General features: G+C 36.0%; 1 protein-coding gene across 1 annotated transcript in view; it reads left to right on the top strand.

Annotated features, from left to right (window-relative positions):
- COL21A1 (collagen, type XXI, alpha 1) overlaps positions 1-21032 on the top strand; it is a 154052-nt gene that overhangs the window by 113169 nt on the left and 19851 nt on the right. The window contains exons 18-22 of the mRNA XM_014948592.1: positions 7643-7687; positions 8046-8099; positions 16777-16830; positions 18155-18208; positions 18721-18792. Of these exons, the coding sequence (XP_014804078.1) occupies positions 7643-7687; positions 8046-8099; positions 16777-16830; positions 18155-18208; positions 18721-18792 (279 nt within the window). The remainder of the gene's footprint in view (positions 1-7642; positions 7688-8045; positions 8100-16776; positions 16831-18154; positions 18209-18720; positions 18793-21032) is intronic.

Below are 21032 nucleotides of genomic sequence, written 5' to 3'. Positions count from 1 at the left end.
ACAATGGTTAGGAATGTGTAGAAAATGATATTTTTTTTTTTTTGCCTGTTATTTAGTGCCAGATTCTGTCTGTCAGACGTTTTGGGATTTCCTTAGCCAAAAATGCATGCTGGCCCATCCTACTTAATAGCCAGCAATGGACCGATCTTCTAGCAATTTTACAGTTCTTTTTGGAACACAGTTTTACTGTTTTCATTTGCTACATCCTGTGACAAATTTCGCAGTATGCACCATATGGAAAAAAGGCGTGCTTTCTTGCTAAACCTACTTGCTGCTAATTTATTTCTGAGTGGCTCCTTACTACAGGAAAAGGAGGGTGGCTGAAAATTGTGTTCTTCCACAGTAGTTTGACCGGCGTGAACGAAACTGCGATTTTTTAGTGTCAGGCAGCTGGGTGTGTTGGGTGTGAGGAGCAGAGCAACAATCTGTGCCGTTTGAGGAGCCTCTGCCATCCTCAGCTTGCCCTCTCATGTGTGCAAGCTGCTCAAATTGTGTGACTCTTATCATAAGCTTTTCTCTGTAGTTTAAGTAGCAGAGAAGTTTTAAAACATTTTGAAGGCATGTAACTTCTTGGATATCGGTGTGTTTATGTGTGGGTATCAAACAAGGGTCAGTTTGTCAGCTGTTAGAAGTCAGTGTAAATTTTTTCGACAGATTGGATGGTAATTTGCAGGCTGTAAGGCTGGTGCCTGGCATGGCAGGGCACTGCGCTGTCACCTGCAAGGCTGTGGGTTTGGGTTTTGTCTGGCCACCTGTGGATCCACAAAGACTTGACAAATCTGATACTCACATTACTTTGAAGGGTATTTACAAGAAACAGTGACAGCAGTTTCAGCCTGTGTCAGAATACATACAGTTTCCATTTTCTGTTAGTATTTTCAGCTTCAAATTACAGTTTTCCTAGAGCTGTGTTGTTGACAATGCAACAGGGGTCACTGCGTTCCACATTTAACATATGTGTGATTTATTTTTAATAACTGAATTGCCAGTGCCAAAAAAAAAAAAAAAAAAGTGTTTGCAGACTCTGATCTCATAACTGCAAAGATCTTGGTAATGCTTTTTCCTTCCTGCATTCAATTTAAAGCTGCAATGCTAGTCTGGTGGATGCTCAGTATGTCTGTGGAAATGCTTCTTTGTATTTCGCCCATTTTTCTTTGTCATCAGTTCCAACTACTCAATTGTAGCAGATGCAGCTTCATTGAATTTCTTTTACATATATTTTGCTACTTTCCCCAGTAGACAGTTTTATCCATTATCCAAATTGGGTTTGTGTCTTTCATTCTATTAGGATTATCAAGGATTTGCTGTAATCTTTTAAAAAGTATCTTGACTGTTCTGCTTTTATCCAAATTATGGCTTGACTTGTACTTTTTTACATACCTCCAGTAAATCTCTTCTGTATCATGAAGTATGCCTTGTCAAGGAAGGATCAGTAATACATAAACAGTTGTATTTTTCAGGTATTTAAAGGGGTCATGGAAACATCTGGGCCGATAGGTATCTTTTGTGAATCTTGATCTATTGCTATAATTCATGTAATTCCTTTAGTGTCTTCCCAGAATCAGAATTGCAGATTTTTCAGAGTGGAAGAGGCCATTTGATTGAAACATAATTCAGAGAATTCATATACACTAAAAAAAATGTCTTTTTACCAGTAGTGATGACTTTTATCTGTTTTAAAGCTGATCCTTCAGCTTACCCTGATTAGCAGTTACCTTGTTGAAGAAAGAGTAGAGTCAAAATTAACACCATTCTGGCAATCTTCTTAAAAAGCCTATGGACTTTTTGAGATTGAAACTCTGATTACAGTTTCTCAGTGCCTTGCTGGAGTCTTCTGTAGGGCTTGTGTCACTGCCTGCATTATGAATGATCATTAGGGAGACACTTTGAATTTTAGTTGTGTAAAGAGGCAACAGTCTGGAATGTAACCGTCTTTTAACAAAAGTTTATAAATGTTATTCAATGGGTCAATTTTTTAAAATGAATGTACTTTAAACAAAATAGAGTTACAGCAAAATAACCTCACTGGCTATCCTCACCAAAAAAAAAACCAAAACAGAAGATACTATCTTAAGCTGTTAAATAAACCATAATATTTAACAATAGTAGTAGAGAAGCTGATAAATATTTTCGCCTGAATAATGACCTCTGAAATAAAGGGTCTGTGTTTACCTTACATTTTACTGCTTTTTCATTTTTTCAGAAGGTCTTACTGTTTAAACAGGAAGTAATTGTTTTATCATAACTTTTAAAATCGTGATCATTTATAATAGAGAAAATTTATATTATCTCAAGTATTTTTTTACTGATGTTGAAAGAAGAATGGATAGTTTGAAAAACCGTTCCATAGTGATTTGTCCTAGATGGTATTTATCAAATGTTTGACACGTTACAGAATAAATCCAGATGTACTGTATTCATTGAGGAGCCTGTTTAAAGCAGTATTTTGAAAGAGTATAGTTTTGTATGCCTACCCAAAGGAAATAAGATAATAATGAGACAATTATACTAATGTTCTCTCCATCTTCTTGGGGAATTGACTGCAAAACAATTTGCTAATAACAGGGAAGATTTTGGAGCTGGTCTATAATTTTGCATCTTCCAGAGAGAGAATTTAATGATAATGGATATGTTATCTGTAGTCTAGAAACAGCTACTTTCCATACTAGGGCTATCAGCAAGTACTCAGTAATGAAGTCCTACCCGGCACTGAAGAGACAGGGAATATTAAAAACAGTAGCAGAAAATAAAGAATAGAACAGGCTAAAAAAATATTCATTTTAGGAGTAAAATAGTCTTTTTTTGTTCTGGAAAAAGTTTGTATGCATGGATTCTTCTGCTATTCATAAGCATAAAGTTAAGCATGAGGGAGATACAGATAATCCAAATACTAGCTAGAAAAAATGGGAAACATATTTTGAGAAATGTAGCTTGTGGCTTGAATAAAAATGCTTACACCTAGTTGATCTGTACATAAGGCCTCAGGCAATTTTCTTAATGGATTTTTTGTGGGTCTGCATGGAAAAAAATCCAGCTGTTTAATATCATCCAAAACAAAAATAGATACTTCGTGATTACTGAAAGCTACAAGAAAGATTTTCCAGGGACTGTGAAACCATGTTCCTTTTACAGTTAAATCCATTCTATCTGCCAGGCGTTATCAAAGAGTAGAAGATTTATTTAAATTGCTAAAACTGGGACAAAACAGAATATTTATACTGAATTGTATATGTGTCATCATTGAAGCTCATCATCACAGTAGAAACAAATTCATGATTTGGGTGTTCTGAAGTCCCTGCTTGGGGGGCTGGAGCTGAGGAAGACTGCATTGGGGGGATTTAGTTGCATATCCAGATGAGCTTCATTCTGTGTTGAAGCTGTGAGACCCATGGCTCAGCATTGCTATTTCTTGCAAGTAAAGCATACCTGTAGCTCCTTTTATCTTTGGATAGCCTAGTTTATACTTATATGTCTCATGGCTCTTAGCAAACGTGAAGACTTGTCAGCAGCTTTTGCTATCTGAGCCTATAAAGCAATATCAGACCAGGCATAGACAAACAAACAAAGAAAAGAAATATTTTTTGCTCCCAGGGTATAGGACGTCAAGGTGTGTGGGATTTGGTCGCCTGGGTATTGACACTTGAGATGTAGGAGGGCAGCTGCAAGATCTGTCTCAGTCCTTAGTGCAGACTGACATATTTTTCAAAAGGTAGATCAGCTATCCCACAGCACCTGCGGTGACACCAGGGACATTTTGAGTTACCTTGCAAAGCCTCCCCAGGTCTGTAACAAGAGCTTAGCAAGCTGACAGGCTCCTAGGTACTCATAGGTAACACTAGGTGGAAAATAAATGATTAAACAGGCAAAGGAGGTCAAATAAAGGCAAAGACAGCGATGTCTCAATCAATAAAAGATCTTGGTTAGCCGCCAGACTGATACATGATCACATTAGTTTATAGGCACAAACTCAGCAGTGAGTGATAAACTGCAGTTGAGAATCTTTAGAATAGACACGTTTTTAAACCAAGGAATTAGCTTTACTAGGCTATCTTGCTGGCTTTAAATTTCATGTGAACATAGCACTTACTGATTAAGGCTAAATAATGCCTAATATTACAGGCTTTTATGGGGTACGAGAAGACTTTAAGAGGAAGATTCAGAGAAAGGAGGAGGGCATTTGAATGAAGTAAAGGTAGTTGAGCAAGTCAGATTGGTGATGCTGAAAGAACTACGGCAGTGGTAAGGTTTGGAATAAACTTTGTTTTTAAATATCGAGAACAAGTCAGATTGGTGATGCTGAAAGAACTACAGCAGTGGTAAGGTTTGGAATAAACTTCGTTTTTAAATATCAAGAAACACTTTAACTGAATTTCACTGAATTTTTAGAGTTGGAAGGGACCATAGAGATCATCTAGTCCAACTCCCCTGCCAAAGCAGGACCACCCAGAGCTTGTCAGAGCATGTTACTCAGGACTGCATCCAGGCGGGTCTTGAAGATCTCCAGAGAAGGGGACTCCACACCCTCCCTGGGCAGCCTCTGCCAGGGCTCTGTCACCCTCACCGTGAAAAAGTTCTTCCTCATATTCAAGTGGAACCCTTTATGTTCCAACTTGTGCCCATTGCCCCTTGTCCTCTCACTGGCAACTACTGAAAAGTTCCCTCCTACTTGAATAAACCCTACATGAAATTTGATTTAAAAAATGAAGGGGAACAAATTAACTGATTCAGAAGTGTGAGATGGTCCAACTCATGTAAGGATAGAAAACATTAAAGTGCAGTAGATGCTTTGATTTTTAGCTATTCTGGCTAGAAATATAATGCTATGTTTTATTGGTATTATAATTGCATATATGATAAATACAAACCATTTAATAAGTTTTCTGGAAAGACAAAATCTAGAATTACAACCCCTTTTTCTTAGTTCATATGAACAAACTGTTGCTTAATAGCTTTGCAAAGGCATCCCCAAAGGCAGTTTTTTTCCGTAGCCAATGAATCATGAATTATTCCATAGCATTGATTCTGTTACTCCCAGTGGGTGGCAGTTTTCCCATTTGCAGTAGTTCCAAACATTGTGTTTCCCTTAGTGGCAGAAAAATTGCATGATGAATCTGTTTCGTATTAAGTTTGGATTAAGCACGTTTGTGATAATTTTAGTTACAATATACTCTTCATACAAATGGAGCAAAGTTAGTTGCTTTGTCTCATGCTTTAAAGTAAGAATACATTTTTTGATAGTCAGAGTAAGGTTTCTTTGATAGTTTAGTTAGTGTTATGTCACCCTATTAAACATAACTTCCTATTAAAAGTGTCTTATTACTCACTGTGGACAAAAAAATGCTCAGATTCTGAGGATTTGTACTGCATGTGGAATCTCTATTTAGGAATCAGACACATTTCCAAACCTTCATTTGGCTTTTGACCTAGAAATTAGGGAGGAAACTCCGGTTATCTAAATTACTTTTTAACCTTGTCTTCCGGGAGTGTGTAAATAATTTTAATTGGCATAACCAGAGATTATCCATGTAAAAGGAAGTAAAAGATTGAGAATAGATAATGAGAAGGAAAACAAATTTAATTATTTAGGTATTCTGGAGCTCATCCTACAGAAATTAGTCTTTGTAATTACTGAACCATGGAAACTATATAGAAGAATAACTCTGATGGGGGAAAAACTCATTCCTTATGACCAAATTAGCCACTTCATTCTTCTTTTTTTGTGCTACCTGACATGAGGAGAATAACTGAAAATCTCCACTGCATGTACTCTGGGAATCACGCACATTAGCATAAGTGATAAATTCATTCTTAGCTGAGTGAATGTCAATGAGTCGTAAGAGAATTTTAAGGGTCTGGACCGGCTCCCACTGAAATAAGAGCCCAAGTTCTGTGTACTGCAGAAGTACAGAGTCAGTCAGAAGAAAGGGAAAAAAAGGAAGGAAAAAGAAAAAAGCAAACACGACTTAGTTTTACAATTGCTGTTCTTTGTGTTTTATCTTTCTTTGCTACCTATACAAAGATAAAGTTAAATATAGTTTCTTTTAGGCAAGAAAGTTCAGCAAAGCACAGTGCGATGTTGTGTTTTTTCTTTTAGGCATACTCTTATAATGGTAAATCGTTTGCTGTGTTGGATAAATACGTGGAACCTTTTTCCCTCAGCCCTGCAAATAGCATAGAAATGTAACCGTGGAAAGCTTTGGTACCAAAATCTTTTCAGTACCAGAAGGTTGCTGCCTAGTGAGAGGTTTTTTCAACATATAGGAAATTCTGTTTTGTATTACAGGTATAGGTATTTATAATTTAGTTTTACATTTTACAGCTACAGAAATTAACTTAAATAATTATACTGAGAACTCATGGACATGTCTGGAAGTTCCTAAATGAGGTGATAAATATGGCCTATTTCCCATCTCTTTATTTGTGCAGAAGATCTAAGATGGTTTTGGACAAAAGTTTAGCAAGAGGAGTTATGTTACACAATGTGAATAGAAGTCTCAGAATGAGGCATTGTTTTCTGGCTCTGTTTATTATATTTTTTGATCTCTTCTTTTAATGATAGGTACGTTTAAATTTTGATGACCTTTAATATACTCAGGATGTCATTGTTAACTCATGTGCCATTGACCAACGAACTGTTTCTGCTTGATGGGGTCATTATTAACTAGAAGCTGGGTGTAAACTGCAAAACAATGGAACTCTCTTTTCCGAGCCAGCGTTGCACAGATGCAATCCATATGGAAACTATCAGGTTGTTCCTGGTTGTGACGTTCGTGTTAATTTTTTTTCCCACAGAATACATTTGTTTTAGTGGTGTCTAGAACAGACCTCTTGTTTTCACTGCAGTTTATTAATTTCAGTATTAGATTAAAACGCAAAGTCTGTAAGCCAAATTCTTCCTGCAGATTAATGATGACACAAGTAAGAACAGTGTCTGTCCAATAAATTTCAACAGTTTTACTTGAGACAAAAAATAGATTAACTGAATGTAGACTACAGTTTTAAATATATATGGAGTTTTGTTTTAAAACTGAATTATGTTCAATTAAATGATCACAGTAAGAAAACTGTGAGGTATACTGGAGAGCTGAAATGAGCAATGAAGCTGTGGAGATGACAGAGATCTTCAAGCATTTCTGGAGGTAGAAGCTAGCATACATCAACTACCATTATAGCTCTCTCTTGTGTAATCACTGTATTTTAGGTGGGAAAATAGGACTTGTTATACTCATGGTCCTGTTGACCAGGGCATTTGCTCTATCTTATGTGGGAAACCTTATGGATAATGAAACGTGGTTTCTTTCCCTGTGTCGCTCAGGGTTTCCAGAAAAGCATTTCAGCCCTTGATGGGCAACTGGGAGTATCTGAGCCTGCCACGTGGCAGACACGGACTCCTGGCATGAAAGCACTGGGAAGTGACAGAACATTAGTGTTGCACTGTATCCCCAGATGAAATATTTTGCACGTTTCCAGCTGAAGCTCTTTTCTCTTTATGTGTTTTTTTAATTTTCTATTTCCTGCCCGTGTTTTGAACTCCGATCATATGGCAAATGTTAAATTTATGAGGACGTGAAGGGGGGGTTAAATATTATTTTCTGGAGAAACTATTCTATATATTTAAACGGTTTTCTTTTTTCCCCATCAGGGAATTCCTGGAATCCCTGGAAATCAAGGAGCAAAAGGACAAAAGGTATTATTAACAGTTCAAAACACTGTTAAAACCTGTGCCTATGTATATCCATTCCAAAATAAGGGTATAATCCGTGCCCGGAGGAGAGTTTTCATAGTGGAGGTTTAGGACATCAAGTCATGCTGCAAATGAATGGAGACATGCTTCAAATTCTTTGTGGCATATTTGAAAGCCTCTCATTAGGTTTTATTTCAACTATTCCAGAAGGAATGAATAAGTTTAAAGTAACAAAGTTAATTTCATAATACTTTGAGAAATAATCCTAATTTAAACATCTCATAATCGAAGAATATTTAACAAATATTTTAACTATACATACATTAATCACATAATTCTTCTCTTTATGTAAAAAATATAGGGTGAAATTGGACCACCAGGTCAACCAGGAGCAAAAGGGTCACCAGGGGATACTGTAAGTTTGTGAAATGGTGTTACTATGAACAAATAATTCTGATGCTGTCATTCTCTACTTGTAATAAGCATAAAGTAGCAGTTTTCAGGTTGGCAAATATGATCAGACTAAGTCTAATCTCTGAATTCCCCTGAAAATATTATATGCCAGCTTTTCTTTTAAAATTGATTTCCTGACTGTACATTTGATAAACAAATCCAGGAAACACATTTAAATTAAATTTGCTTTCTGAATTAATTAACTTTGAATTAACCTTGAGAGTACTCAAATTTATTTTGAAACTTCAGACTGACTTAAATGTTGTCATAGTGTGCAATGGACTTCTGAAGATGAATTTCAGGATGCTTTTGTGGTAGTGCTCCTTTGACGGAGACTCTGAGAAGAGCTGAGGTCACTGAATAACCAAAATGCTTTAAGAGAGATTTTTATTCTGTAATGTAGGAAGCTGAAAATAATTCTTTTTGGACAGTCCAGCTTACCATGCCTTTGTTACTGTCCTAGTAAGGTAATTTCTGTGTGCTAAATAATCCTTTAGAAATCACAGTAGTAACTTACATTCCTCTGCAAGTTGGTGCAAGTAAGTATAGACTTTAAAAAATGGACATTTTAAAGGTGAAAGGCACAGCTGCTAGTAACAGAGATCTTTCATTAATTAGTAGGAATTTCACCATTGGTTGAACATATTCGGCCTTAAAAATAATTATCTTCTCTATTGAAAAGTTCAACAGTATTTACATGGTTCCATTATTAATCATCCTCACTGTGAACATGTCTTTTTGCAGTTTTTGTTTTCTCCTTGAGATATTTTCTCTTCTTTGCTAACTAAAATGCTTTTGACATTCCTGAGAGATACGTGACTTAGCATCATAAATAAGATGTTTGGTGTGACTTTTTATTTACTTAAAGAACCTCTGTTTTACCCTATATTTGACCTTAAGCTAACACATCTTGATGTGTAGCTGAATGGCCTATGCAAGTGTTTTAATGAGTGACAACAATGGGAAGAATAGAAATAGAAGAAACTTCAGTTTCTTAGGAAGCCAAGAAAGCAGTTATTTATGAAAATATTTAATTGGGAAATTTCAGCATTTCTGTAGTGTTATTACTGGGATAAATATGATTACTGTAAATATGAAAACTGTAAGATACTGCTTTATTTCTTTAGCTTGGACAATGCATTTGAAGATAAATAATCACCAAGTCCAATAAACAAGTCCAACTCTGTGATACTGATTTTCATACAATAGTGATCAGTTTTCTAGTATCTAAGCTGAGAAGATGTATCAGACTCTTATAAATGCTTTGATAGCATTGCTTGATAAATAAGAGAACAAAAATCTAAAAACTTTTTACAAAAATTAATTTCAGAGCAATAATTCCCTTGGTAATTAATTCTGTCTGAAATGGAAGGGTAAAAGGAAGTAGTAAATGAAATTATCTGGACAACACTGAGGGATTTGAATAGCAGCAAGAAGCAAATGCACTGGACAGAGCTTCAGAAAACTCATTAGAAATAAGCAGATGGCATTCATGAAATGGAAGAAGAGACCGAGAAGCTTAGATAGTGATGCCTGCACTGTAGGTACAAATGGCATTTACCATTTTATACCTAAATAGAGAAGCTGTGGTTAGAAGTCACAATATCCCTTCTATCAGCAGCAAAAGACAAGGCTATGGCAAATGTAAGTTTTTAGCCTGGCAGCATATTTGAAGTGTGGAAATTGTGGGTGAAAGCTGTGAACTGTTCTCTCTGCTGCTCTTGTTGCTACGTTAAGCCTCTTGATATTTTGGCAACAGGTGAGAGAACATTGCTCCAGGTTCTTGGATTTTGGCAATTGTTACCAGGTTGTGTTGTTCAGTTTGATAACTTTTCTGTCTCTCAATTTATCTACCCCATGTCTTTTCAAGGTCTTTATCTATGAAAATGCTTCGTCATTAGTGAACTTCCTCTTGACATCTGGCCATCAGGCTAGATTTCATTCATTCCAAAAGACAAACAGGTTTCAGATGCCACTTTGTAGTGTTAGAAGTAGAATAAAGGAAGATGGCTCATTCTGAACTTAAAGCAATACATACTTATATCTGCAAGGCCAAATACAGGAGATGCAGTGGCTCTCTAGAAAGGGCTTGATGTTCATTCCTCAGTGGTTAGTCTGCTGTCACACTGCTAAGGCCATCTTACTGTTGGTATCTACCTCTCATTGCAGGACAGGAATAGTCTTTTCAGGGACCTTTCTTTTCTGCTCTCAGTGACTCCAGTGATGTTTACACGAGTTGTTGTGGTAGCTTGTTCCTCATTTTGGTGGGTGACAGGAACCTCCAAGAAAGAGGATGCCAAGGATCTCAGGGTGGACCTTTTGATCCTCTGTCTTTTTTGTTGAGTGTCTCTAAAATCCTAGTTAAGCTTACCGTCTTCTAGAGTACATAAGGGCAGACCTGATACAAAACTGTTTGGGGCTTACATCCCACTGCAGAGTACATAAGGGCAGACCTGATACAAAACTATTTGGGGCTTACATCCCACTGCATCATTCATTCCCCATTCTAAAGAGAATCCTTATCTGGGTGGAAGTCAGCAACACAGGTGTGTGACCATCTTGGTCCATGCAGGCATGCATAACTTCATGTTGCTGCACGTAACCAAGTTAACCATTGGAGTATGAAGGTAACTAGTAGTGTAAGGGTCTTTTATATACTAGCACTGGAATGCTCCTCAGGATATGGCACTTCTCTGCCCAGATTGCTACTGGTGCAGGTTTCCCTCCTAAAACAGAAAGGGTACCCAAAACCAGGAGTCATCTTTTCTCCAGAGAAAAAGAAAATACACATTCATGTACTGGAATTCAGAGCTTTAGGAGGAGTTTGTTTATGGGGAGCCCTGGTTAATGGCTTGCTATAAGCAAATAGTGACTGAAAACATGTTTCCATCCCCAAGTGAAGTAATAAAAGGGTTTTTCTTCTTTTCTGGGAAGATACTGCAATTGTTTTGTCAGATATCTAAGTCACATATGAGTCTTGAACATCGTGTCACACATTCTTATTCCCTTTAGAGTATTGAATCCAGAGTGGGAAATTTGTTCTTGATGTCATTTTAATGAATGGAGTTTTCCAAAATTTTGTCTCTTTTGCTTTCAACTGGAAATACAGTCTGCTTTCCTTTAGAGTTCTACACTTCTGGGAGTTGAAGTCATGGAGAGAGATCATGCTTTATTACTTTTCCATTGCTGTCTAAGGATCACTAAAAGATGAATTCAGATGCATTTAACCAGATTTTTGCCTACATCTGGCCAGATGCTAAGGCAGTTTTGGTTTGTGGGTTTTCTGAGCTAGGTGATAAGGAGTCCCACGCTCTTCTCATACCCAGCAGACTTGGCAATAAAGGATTTACAGAAGACTGTGTGCTCCAGTTACAATATATATGGATGCTGGATGGTTCTTTATTTCTAGAAAGAGCCTCTTCTCCAACTCGTGCTAATAAGAGCAATATATGCCTGCCTGGCTAAACAGAGCATGTACTTGGCCTAAGGATTGTCTAAATCTGAGTCCTCTCTATACTCGCTAATTCTTATTATATCTTAGCGTTGAAGTTTTGATTATGCACATCAGCTCAGTTGAAGTCCTTTCAGTATCTGTAACACCCACTGCCCTCTGTCTGAACGCATGTCTGGGTTTTTTTCTGCCTTAAATTTATTGGGATTTCATAATTTTATATGGGATTATTTGCTTGATTATTTGATGAGAAGGTCTTTAATTTAATAGAATGTTACGTCAGTTGTGGGCGCTGGCCATTTATTCCCTATTTTTCTGTGAAGATTGCCTTTTCTCTCCAGTCAGAAGGTGGGTGAACTTCAGATGCTTAAGTCTGAGTAGTAGCCTGACTTTTTACTTTTCAGAGAGAATATATTTGCAGACCCCTCCTGAGTTTCTATTTGATCTTGCATCTGAGTTGCATTTAAGTGAGGTGCTAGATTTTATTTGTCATCAGTCAGGTTGTTCGGACCTCCAAAGGGAGGAATGGTCACACACAGTCCTGTATGTCAAGGCGTGCTCTGTGTCTGTCCAGTAGTGTATATCTATCCCATCACAAGTAAACCTCACCTCAACCATCTGGGGTGGTTGTTTGGTTTTGATTATGCATTTGTCAGAGTGATGCTGAGATCACTGATTTGACAAAGGACTCTTAAATCTTTAGCATGCTGGCATTGTGCTGAGTACTGCTTGGTCATGTGGAATCCAAATGGATATGTGGATTATCCCTTGAAGAAGCTGAGGAGGTTATTAAACTGTAAATAGACTTTTTAAAGCTGTACAGTCCACAGATCTCATGTTCTTTCCTATTTCTTTTCTTAATTTTTCACTTTGTTTCATTGTTTTTCATCAAAAAAAACCCTCCAAAGAGCTAAGGGTGTGGTTTGTGCTTTCTCCTATATCTCTGTAGACAACCACAGACAAAGCAGAGTGCACTTGAACTTGCTCTCTGAATAATGTTAGGTTTTAAAACACTTGACTCTGGTTTCCAGATAACTAAGATTATATATAAGCATATGAATGTCTGTAAATGTATTGAAGAGCTCACTTCTTTTTTCCGTGCTCGCAATTCCTTAATAAAATGTCTCACCTATCAGAACCAGTGCAGTCCTGGTTGGAGAGAAAGATTGAAACCAGTTTTGGGTTTTACAAATTCTGGGCTGCTCTGTCACTCAATACATTCAGAATTTCATGCACGATGTACAGGTGCATCCACCCAGCAGCTTTTCCTTTCCTGACTCTACTGAGGCATGACCACTACATTACAGCTGTCAGAAGCCCTTTTGTATAAAGTGAGAAATTAATGGTGGTTAATTTTCTTTTCATGAACTTAAAGAACTTTTTCAGTCATGCAAGGATCGTCTCTGGAAAGAGTAAATTTCTTTGACAACCAGTTATTGCAGTTGCTTAGATCAAATTTGGATGAAACATTGCCTGAACTGGAAGTTCAAATGTCCCTACTCCTTGTTAACACATGTGTGTTTGGCCTCTCACCTGTGCCTCTAATCACTTTCCTTGTCTACTCCTGGAATTTTTTTCTCCATTTCTTTCCAAGCAAAGTTGAACAAAATGTTGGAAAGAAGGCTGTATCATCAGCTATAATAAAGACTCGTGGGATTCCAAAGTGTATGTATTTATTCACGTAACTCACCTACCATGTTTTCTTCTAATTTCATTTAGATAAATAACATCTGGTTCTTAATACACTTGAAAATAATTTATTCATGTTTCCTGTCAGCTCATTTAATATATCTTTTGTCACCTGATAGAGTAAGTAGGAAATTGATGCATGGAATATTTGAGTACATTATATGGCATTAGGGAATTTCAGCCAGAAAAGATAGTGGGATTTTCCTTGTATTAGTCATGCTGAATATGTTTGTTCCAGAAGAAACAGATGGAAAGCTTCTGAATGGTCTATTAATACTTTGGGAAAGTTCTTCAGTAACAAGCTCTTCTTCACTAATAACTATCCCTATTACATTGCCAATGTCAGTAATTTATTAATTTATCTGCCATATAAGTAGTGTCAGGTCTGGAAAATGGGGGTGTAATACTGTATTTTATGTCCTTGAATTGATCTTTTTTTTATTCAGGACAGTCTCTTCTTTTTTAATTTTACATGCCATAGTTTTCAGATTATGTTCTCAAGCTTTTCCTGTGTTGCATCTGAAAGTTTTCTTTTTGCAGCCTACTGATTTCATGTAGTTGTCTTCCTGTAATTTTTTAAATGGTATATGTTAAATATGTCCTGGTAACAAAAATGCAAGAAAGAAAGCCAGGACAACTGGGTTTTATTTCTCCCTTTCTTGCAGCTATATGTCTGACCTTTAGTTATACTAAACTTATTTTCCGATTTGCTTTCACTGGTATATGTTTGCATGTCAATGGGGATATATACACATACCCAATTTAATAAAAAAGAAGCTATTCTGCACACATAGTATTTGTATGATATGAGATATCATACATGAGATATGATATCTTTGTATGATCTGAGATAAATGAGGGACATCTGTGATGAACATTTACCACTTCTGTAATCCAAGGACTGGTGTGGTCATAAACTAGAAGTGGAGTTGGTAGAGGGTAGGCTCCCACCATGTTATGCGACTTGAAACACAGGGCTACTTTGAGGTGACAGTTTGAAAGGAGCCAGAAATCCCCCAGTCACATTTCTCATCCCTTCCCGCTATCCCTCCCCAAACTTGCGCTTTCTGTTCTCTACTGATTAAAATGCTAGTAACGAGCACAGAACAGGAATTTGAGAAGAAAAATAATAATCTCATAACGGTTTTTGTAAAAGGCTGGTAGCTTTCAAGGAACGCAAAAAGACCACACAATGAAGAGAGCTGTATTTCAGAAGTGAGGAGGTCAATAGATAACATGAAATTTGACTTGAAACAGCTAAACTGTATTAAGTCTTACACAGAAATGAAAATTAATAAAACTTTATTTTGCTACATAAATAAAAAGAGAAAAAGTGGACAAGCAGGCCTGATGTATAAGCGAGTTAAGACAGTTAATATAATCGAAGTTGGGTTCCGAAACCAAATTAATATTTTCTTACACTTGCTGTAACAAAGCTGGTGCTGAACATTCGCCATAAGCAAATATTTAATGGGACTACACTGTCTCTTGCTTTGAGTGGAAGCAGACCTCAGAATCTTTACTCCATCTGGAGAGGAATTGTTAATGTCTATTCCAAAATTATGAAAGAAATGGCACCAGGGTATAGTAAACCTTTATTTACCAAATAATAGATTATACTAGTTTAACTGCATCATCTTTGATAAGATGACTGATTTTCTATATAAGTAAGAACAAGCAGATCTAATTGTCAAATTTCAGGAAAGTGTTGGAAATTATTTGATGTCTGATACTATTAGTTATTTTAAAGAAATTGAAGCTTAATAGAATAATTTTCATGTGCAGTTGATGGAACGGGAAAAGTCTGAGACGGAGGAGAACTGGCAGCAAAGTTACTCAAGTTTTAGTCTTGTGATTGATACCATTTATTTGTATTCCCAGACCTGTGTCTATGGCCTACAGAGCAAGTTGCTATGTTTACTGATGGAAAGTTTTGGTGACCAGTACTTTCTTACAACACAGCAGGAAAGAAACCTGAGTTAATCTGTGCTGCCTCAGTTAACAGTAAAGCACAGGTGAAATACTAAAAAAATTATTAAATGCTGAAAACACTGGCTACAAAGAATGACTTCTTATTCCAAATACTCTGATTCTTTGCAATTTCTTAATTTTTGCAAAAACAAAGCCTTCCTTTTAGTGAAGAAAGATATTTTTGGCAAAATAATGAGTTGCAATCTGTGTAACAAATAACTGTAGACATATATTTATTTTTGATCACATGTAACTTTTGAAGGAGGTCTGAGATAATGTCACTCCTAACATTCCTAACATTTAATACTAAATGGAAGGTGGTATTTTTTTCATCTATTTGAAGGCAAAGATTAACTAACAATAATAACAACAGTTTTTGAAAATACTAAAAATTAGCATAATTGATTAAAATCTCTGACAAGTTTGATTTTCAGGCCTTATTTAATTGTTTGACTTTCTGTGTTATTATGCTTTTATTTTATGCTATGTCTTAAGGTACTGTCTTATAGCAGATCATATTTCAGAGTATATATGCAAGTCCAAATAAAACAATAACAATGTATTGTTTTTATTGATGCATGCAGTTCTAGAGTCAAAGGAAAGTGAGATTAAGTGATGAGAAAGACATATACTAACACCAGATGTGGAAATACTGTAAATGGTAATTCCTGCTGGGAAATAATGATCTTCAAAAAAGATTTCTTTTCTAATGTATACTTGAGAGTAGCTTTAAACAGAAATTAAGACAGGCATTTGATGATTTAACACCCTTTAGCTGTTATTTTATGTATGGAACACAGACAGCTAAACATGACTTTATCAACATGTTTCCATGAGAGGAGTCTAAGGGTCTGTTTTGGCATTTCTCTGGCTTTGTACATGTGTTAAGGTGTCATAGTCTGAAACAGCAGAAGCTGCTGAGTTCTTGAATGAACAGTTGAGTCCTGAAGATTCTGCAGAAGATGCAAAGGTCTGGCCCCAAAGTTAGCTGCTCCCGATAAATCTCCATGAAGTTTGCAAAAGGAGTCACGGCACGGCAACTGTTGAGGGACACAATCAGAAAGAAGGAGATTTACAAAATGTCACATATACTCTTGTTGGTTTTGGGAACACTAAATGGAAACCAAGAAACTCTCGTGTCACGTTCAATTATAGCTAAGGACATGTTAAAAATATGTTAAAGATTAGATCACACAGGCGGGGTTTTGAGTTGCAGAATTTTCTCTCTCAGGAGTGTTCCATGACAGTGCTGTGCTTTTTTCCTGCATGTTTTTTTTCCATTGAGCAGTAGCCCTTCCTTAGGCCATAGAAGGGCTAAATAATCTACTCTGCTGTAATCAGAGCTACAACCTCATGGTAATATGATGAAATATATTATATTTCCATCCTGTTTATTTCACTATAGAAATATAATACTAATAATACTAATACACTAATACACTGATATACTACTATATAATAATACTAATACACACTGAATCCATTGGCTTAGTACAGAAATGTCTCTGCCTTTTTCACAAATAAATAGGGTTTGATGGGACCAGAAGGCTCATTTGGTCTACCTGGAGCTCCCGGGCCTAAGGTAAGTGTTCGTGTTGATTTGCTTGTGACTGATAAATTACTGCTTTATAGATGAGAAAATACCAGGTTTTTGCAACTAATCTTTTGATATGTTGAATATTAGCGAGTTAGCTGTATGATTTTTGCAATATTACCTTACATGATAGTTCAGTCTCAAGAGAGTTTAATATAGCTCAGTAAATGGTGGCTGTCATCCCATGAGGTTTGGAACAGTTGCAGACGTGGTCATGAGACTTTGTTTCAGCTTCACAGTCCTGGAAAATGTTCTGCAATGCTGGGAGCCAGATAATTCTCAGTACATATCAGAACTCTCTGCCCATGTTACATTTATTTATATTTTAGTTGTGTTAAATAACGTTACGTGCTGCTTTTTCCACCCGAGGAGCCAAATTTATTTCAGATGTAACTTTATTGATTGCACTGCAGCTACAGCAAGAATTAATTTGACCCATGCTCCCAGAAACTAAAACAGATACTATAATTCAGACCTGTTAGCGTAACCTTTTAATTTAATCCAAGATTAATTTTGGCCAGTAAGCACTGAATTGTATGTCCTAGAGAATATTTAGGAGCATAGAATCCATTTTCCAAACTTCATGTTTATATTTAGGTCCATTTCCACCCATATATTATTTTATATCCAAAAGTACATATGTATTTATTTAAAATTGTATACTGAAGGTAGCATTTTTTAAAGTGGTTAATGTTTTCATTGGTCAAGAAGATTGAACACCTATGAAATGACTAAAAATTAGTTTTAATTGGTGAAAAATGCTTTTGTTTTGTATATTTATCTCATTCAGAATATAAACTGATTCTTACAGAATCATTCTTAATATGGTCATTCTTACAAAAGAGCATCATGGAGTAATCAGTAATTCTTAGATTTTAATGAAAATCCTTATGCTGAATATACACCTAATTCATAGGCTACAGTAAAACCCAAAACATAAGTAAAAACGTAAGTAAATGTTTTGGCTCAGACAGGTCTGAGGATTCTCAGAGTTTTATAAAATAAGGTGGTGGAAATGTGAAGTCAGTACACACAAACATGGTATGACCGGGCAAGGGAAATTAGGCAGGGGGGGAAGGGACAGGTGAGCAGGGGCTGGCAGATCCCATTTTGTCATCAGTATCTCATCTTTCCTGAGAAAACGTTGAAACTTGAGGTTTCCTGTGAGGGAGCAGAACTTCAGCCTTTCAGTCACTGCCTGTGCCTATTTTTCAGAACCAATTTCCCAGCGGTGTCTGTGTATGTTTGCTAGTCATTCCACATGTGACAAAACGTACTGATGTACCAGCCACACTCTTGTGTTGTTGTGTAGGGTGATAAAGGCGAACCTGGAATGCAGGGAAAACCGGGATCATCAGGAACCAAGGTAAATATGATTCTGGAAGTATTCTAGCTAAGGAAGGGATTTATTTACTTTCCATGATTTACTGATCTTCCAGCATTCTCCATGCTTGGTTACAAGGCAGTTTGTTTCAAAATAAAACAGTAGTTAATTTAAAATTGCATCAGAATCCATTTGATGGTGTATTCTTACTAATTTAATACTAGATTTTAAGCAGTGCAAGTCAGCTGTTCATTAAGTTCAAGCCTGCAAATATTGCCATTACTTCAGATAGTTCTATTTGTGTAATTTGGAAAAATCGACAACAACTCTATTAAAAAGCACTTAAAGGAGATAGATACTGGAAAACTGAGGTTAAGAACCAGGAGTCCCTTTTGTGGCTTCTCTGTATTCAACATCCATTCATGAATTCTCCATCCTCAGTTATAAAATTACAAAATATCACAGATAAAGTGTATCATGTGACCTTGAGAAAACATGCAATATATGTTTTTCCACACTGCACTGGACTAACACAAAGCTATTGTATTACTCAGGGAGAACTAGGAGTGCCAGGTGCTCCAGGTGAACCAGGCTACCCAGGCATTCCTGGTACCCAGGGTATAAAGGTAAGTGTTTTTTCCAGTTTTACATTAACCGCATCTTTTATTGGAAGTGCTTTTCTTATAAGTGATCATTACTAAAGGAAATCCTTTTTCTAAATATATCATTATTATCAGAGAACTGATGGTATATTTTGTAAGGCCCATTCTTTAGAAAAACAATATGTTTTCATTAGGGAGGAGAGAATGACCAAAATGGCGAAACTGTTAGCATAAAATGCTATGACATAGGTACTAATGAAATGTCCATTATGAATTATAGTAGATAATGGTATGATCCATGAGTCTATATTTACTTAATCTTATAGCAAGTGCTACATCTATAAAGTCTATTGCACAAAGTTTTTTGTGGGACAGTTAACCCTAGGCAGCTGGGACAGATTCAGCTCAATTAAGAGTTACCTGATCCAAACAAGCTGTCTAGGTTCTCTCCGTATTTAGCTGAGAGAGTCTGAGCTCCCTGGGGAGTCATTAATTCACACTTCTTCCTTTCTTTGACCATAGCTGAAGCCTAGACAATTAGCTAAATTAAATGTTGAAATTTTAGATGGCAAAAGTTAGGTTAGATGGGTCCTACTTCTACTGTACAGGTGGTTCTTCTTTTCAGACAAACCTATTTTATTCCTCTTGCATACTGACTTCTCATAAAGGTCATGGCTTCACTGATCTCATCATCTCCTGGTGCAGCCTTATTATCTATCAAACAGTGCTATAGGTGTGCTTGTGCTGAAATTCTTCATTGCTGAAGAAATGTTTTGTGAACACACTGCAAAATTTCGTATTGATGTTTGACTTATCTGGATAGATATCCTTATTTTTATGTAAATCCTATATGTAGGATTTTCTGACAGTCACATGCTTCTAAAGAGTCCCAGGTTGAAGAGATTATAGGAAATATTGTTCTTTGATATGTTTTGGAATTCAAGCACACAGCTTTTTGCATAATTTAAAGCTGTAATTGAAATCACATTAAATGATTTTCTAGAATTTTTTTCTAGAAATTTTTTCCTAGAGATCGTTCTATAGTATGGCTGCGTTCTACTGAAACTCTCCTGTGTGGTTGAAATCTCTCTGTTTTATCTCAGCCAAGAAGGCAGAACTTTCTGTTTGACTGGAAGCTGGAAAGCCCTTGGAATATTTGTTGTTTTAAAATACTGATTTATTTTTATCTTACTGTAAATCAGAGGACTCACTGGAGTGTGAACTGAGTCTCTTGAGGAAAAATCAGCCATGCTTTGTCTATAGAATGGAATTTAAGAACCTGAAAATTAGAAGTAATTGAAAATCATTACTCTTTGTGCCCTGTGGGTAACTACAAAGAACTTAACAGGGTTCTGTTTTCTAGATGATGTTTTTCAACACCTTTCTTCTATGTAACTCAACCAAAAAAGAGAAAGACCAAGTATTTATACTTTAAAATTTATGCGAAAGAAACACTACGTATTTATTTGAAACAGATGGGGAAACAAATATTCACTGTTATCTTCAATAACATGATTTGAGTAGAATTTCAGGACTGAACACCTGTCAGCTGTCATGGTTCAAAAGTGGTGAAATTAGTCAAATTAGTTCCATTGCTGTAAATCAATTAATTCTAATTGTAACTGAAGCTCTGACTTGTATGCATTACATTTTTAGTCTAGATTTTAATTAAGATTTCTTTTTTTGGGACACTTCTAAAACAATAATATGTGCATCCTGGAAATGAAATATTTCACTGCTTTGGAAGATAACGAGTACTGCTGTTCTGCTATTACTTTCAGTATTTTATTGTATTTTTATGAGAACATGACAGAATTTTTTTATAATGAATTTCTTAATTGACATATACAAGTACAAACCTTATTTTAAGGTTATACTGTTTCTTTGGAGCAGTACAAGTGATCTGATGTCATGTAATAGATGGGCTTGTTTCCTTAGTTTACTGTAGTTTACTAGTTTACTCAATTTACTGTAACAAGCTTTATTGGCAGCTATTCAAGCTAGATATTTATTCAAGCAACAAGTTGTCAAGGCTAAAAATCTTGCTATATTTGCTATCAGCCTGTACTTAATACTTAAATGTACATTTTAAATGTAAAAATGTAGTGATACCTTAACATTAATTAAATTAGAACAATTAAATCAGTAAGTTAACTAAATTTTAAAATGACATTTGAACTGATTTAATAATAACTTCAAATTTGAATATATAGAAAAAGTTGTATAAAAATAAATTAAGTGTGTTTAGGTAATGTCTCTGATAC

This window comes from Calidris pugnax, unplaced genomic scaffold, assembly GCF_001431845.1.
Source record: "Calidris pugnax isolate Ruff unplaced genomic scaffold, ASM143184v1 scaffold163, whole genome shotgun sequence".
NCBI classification, from domain to species: Eukaryota; Metazoa; Chordata; class Aves; order Charadriiformes; family Scolopacidae; genus Calidris; species Calidris pugnax.
The sequence above is the reverse complement of the archived record's forward strand: the minus strand, read 5'-3'. Positions and strand labels throughout refer to the sequence as shown.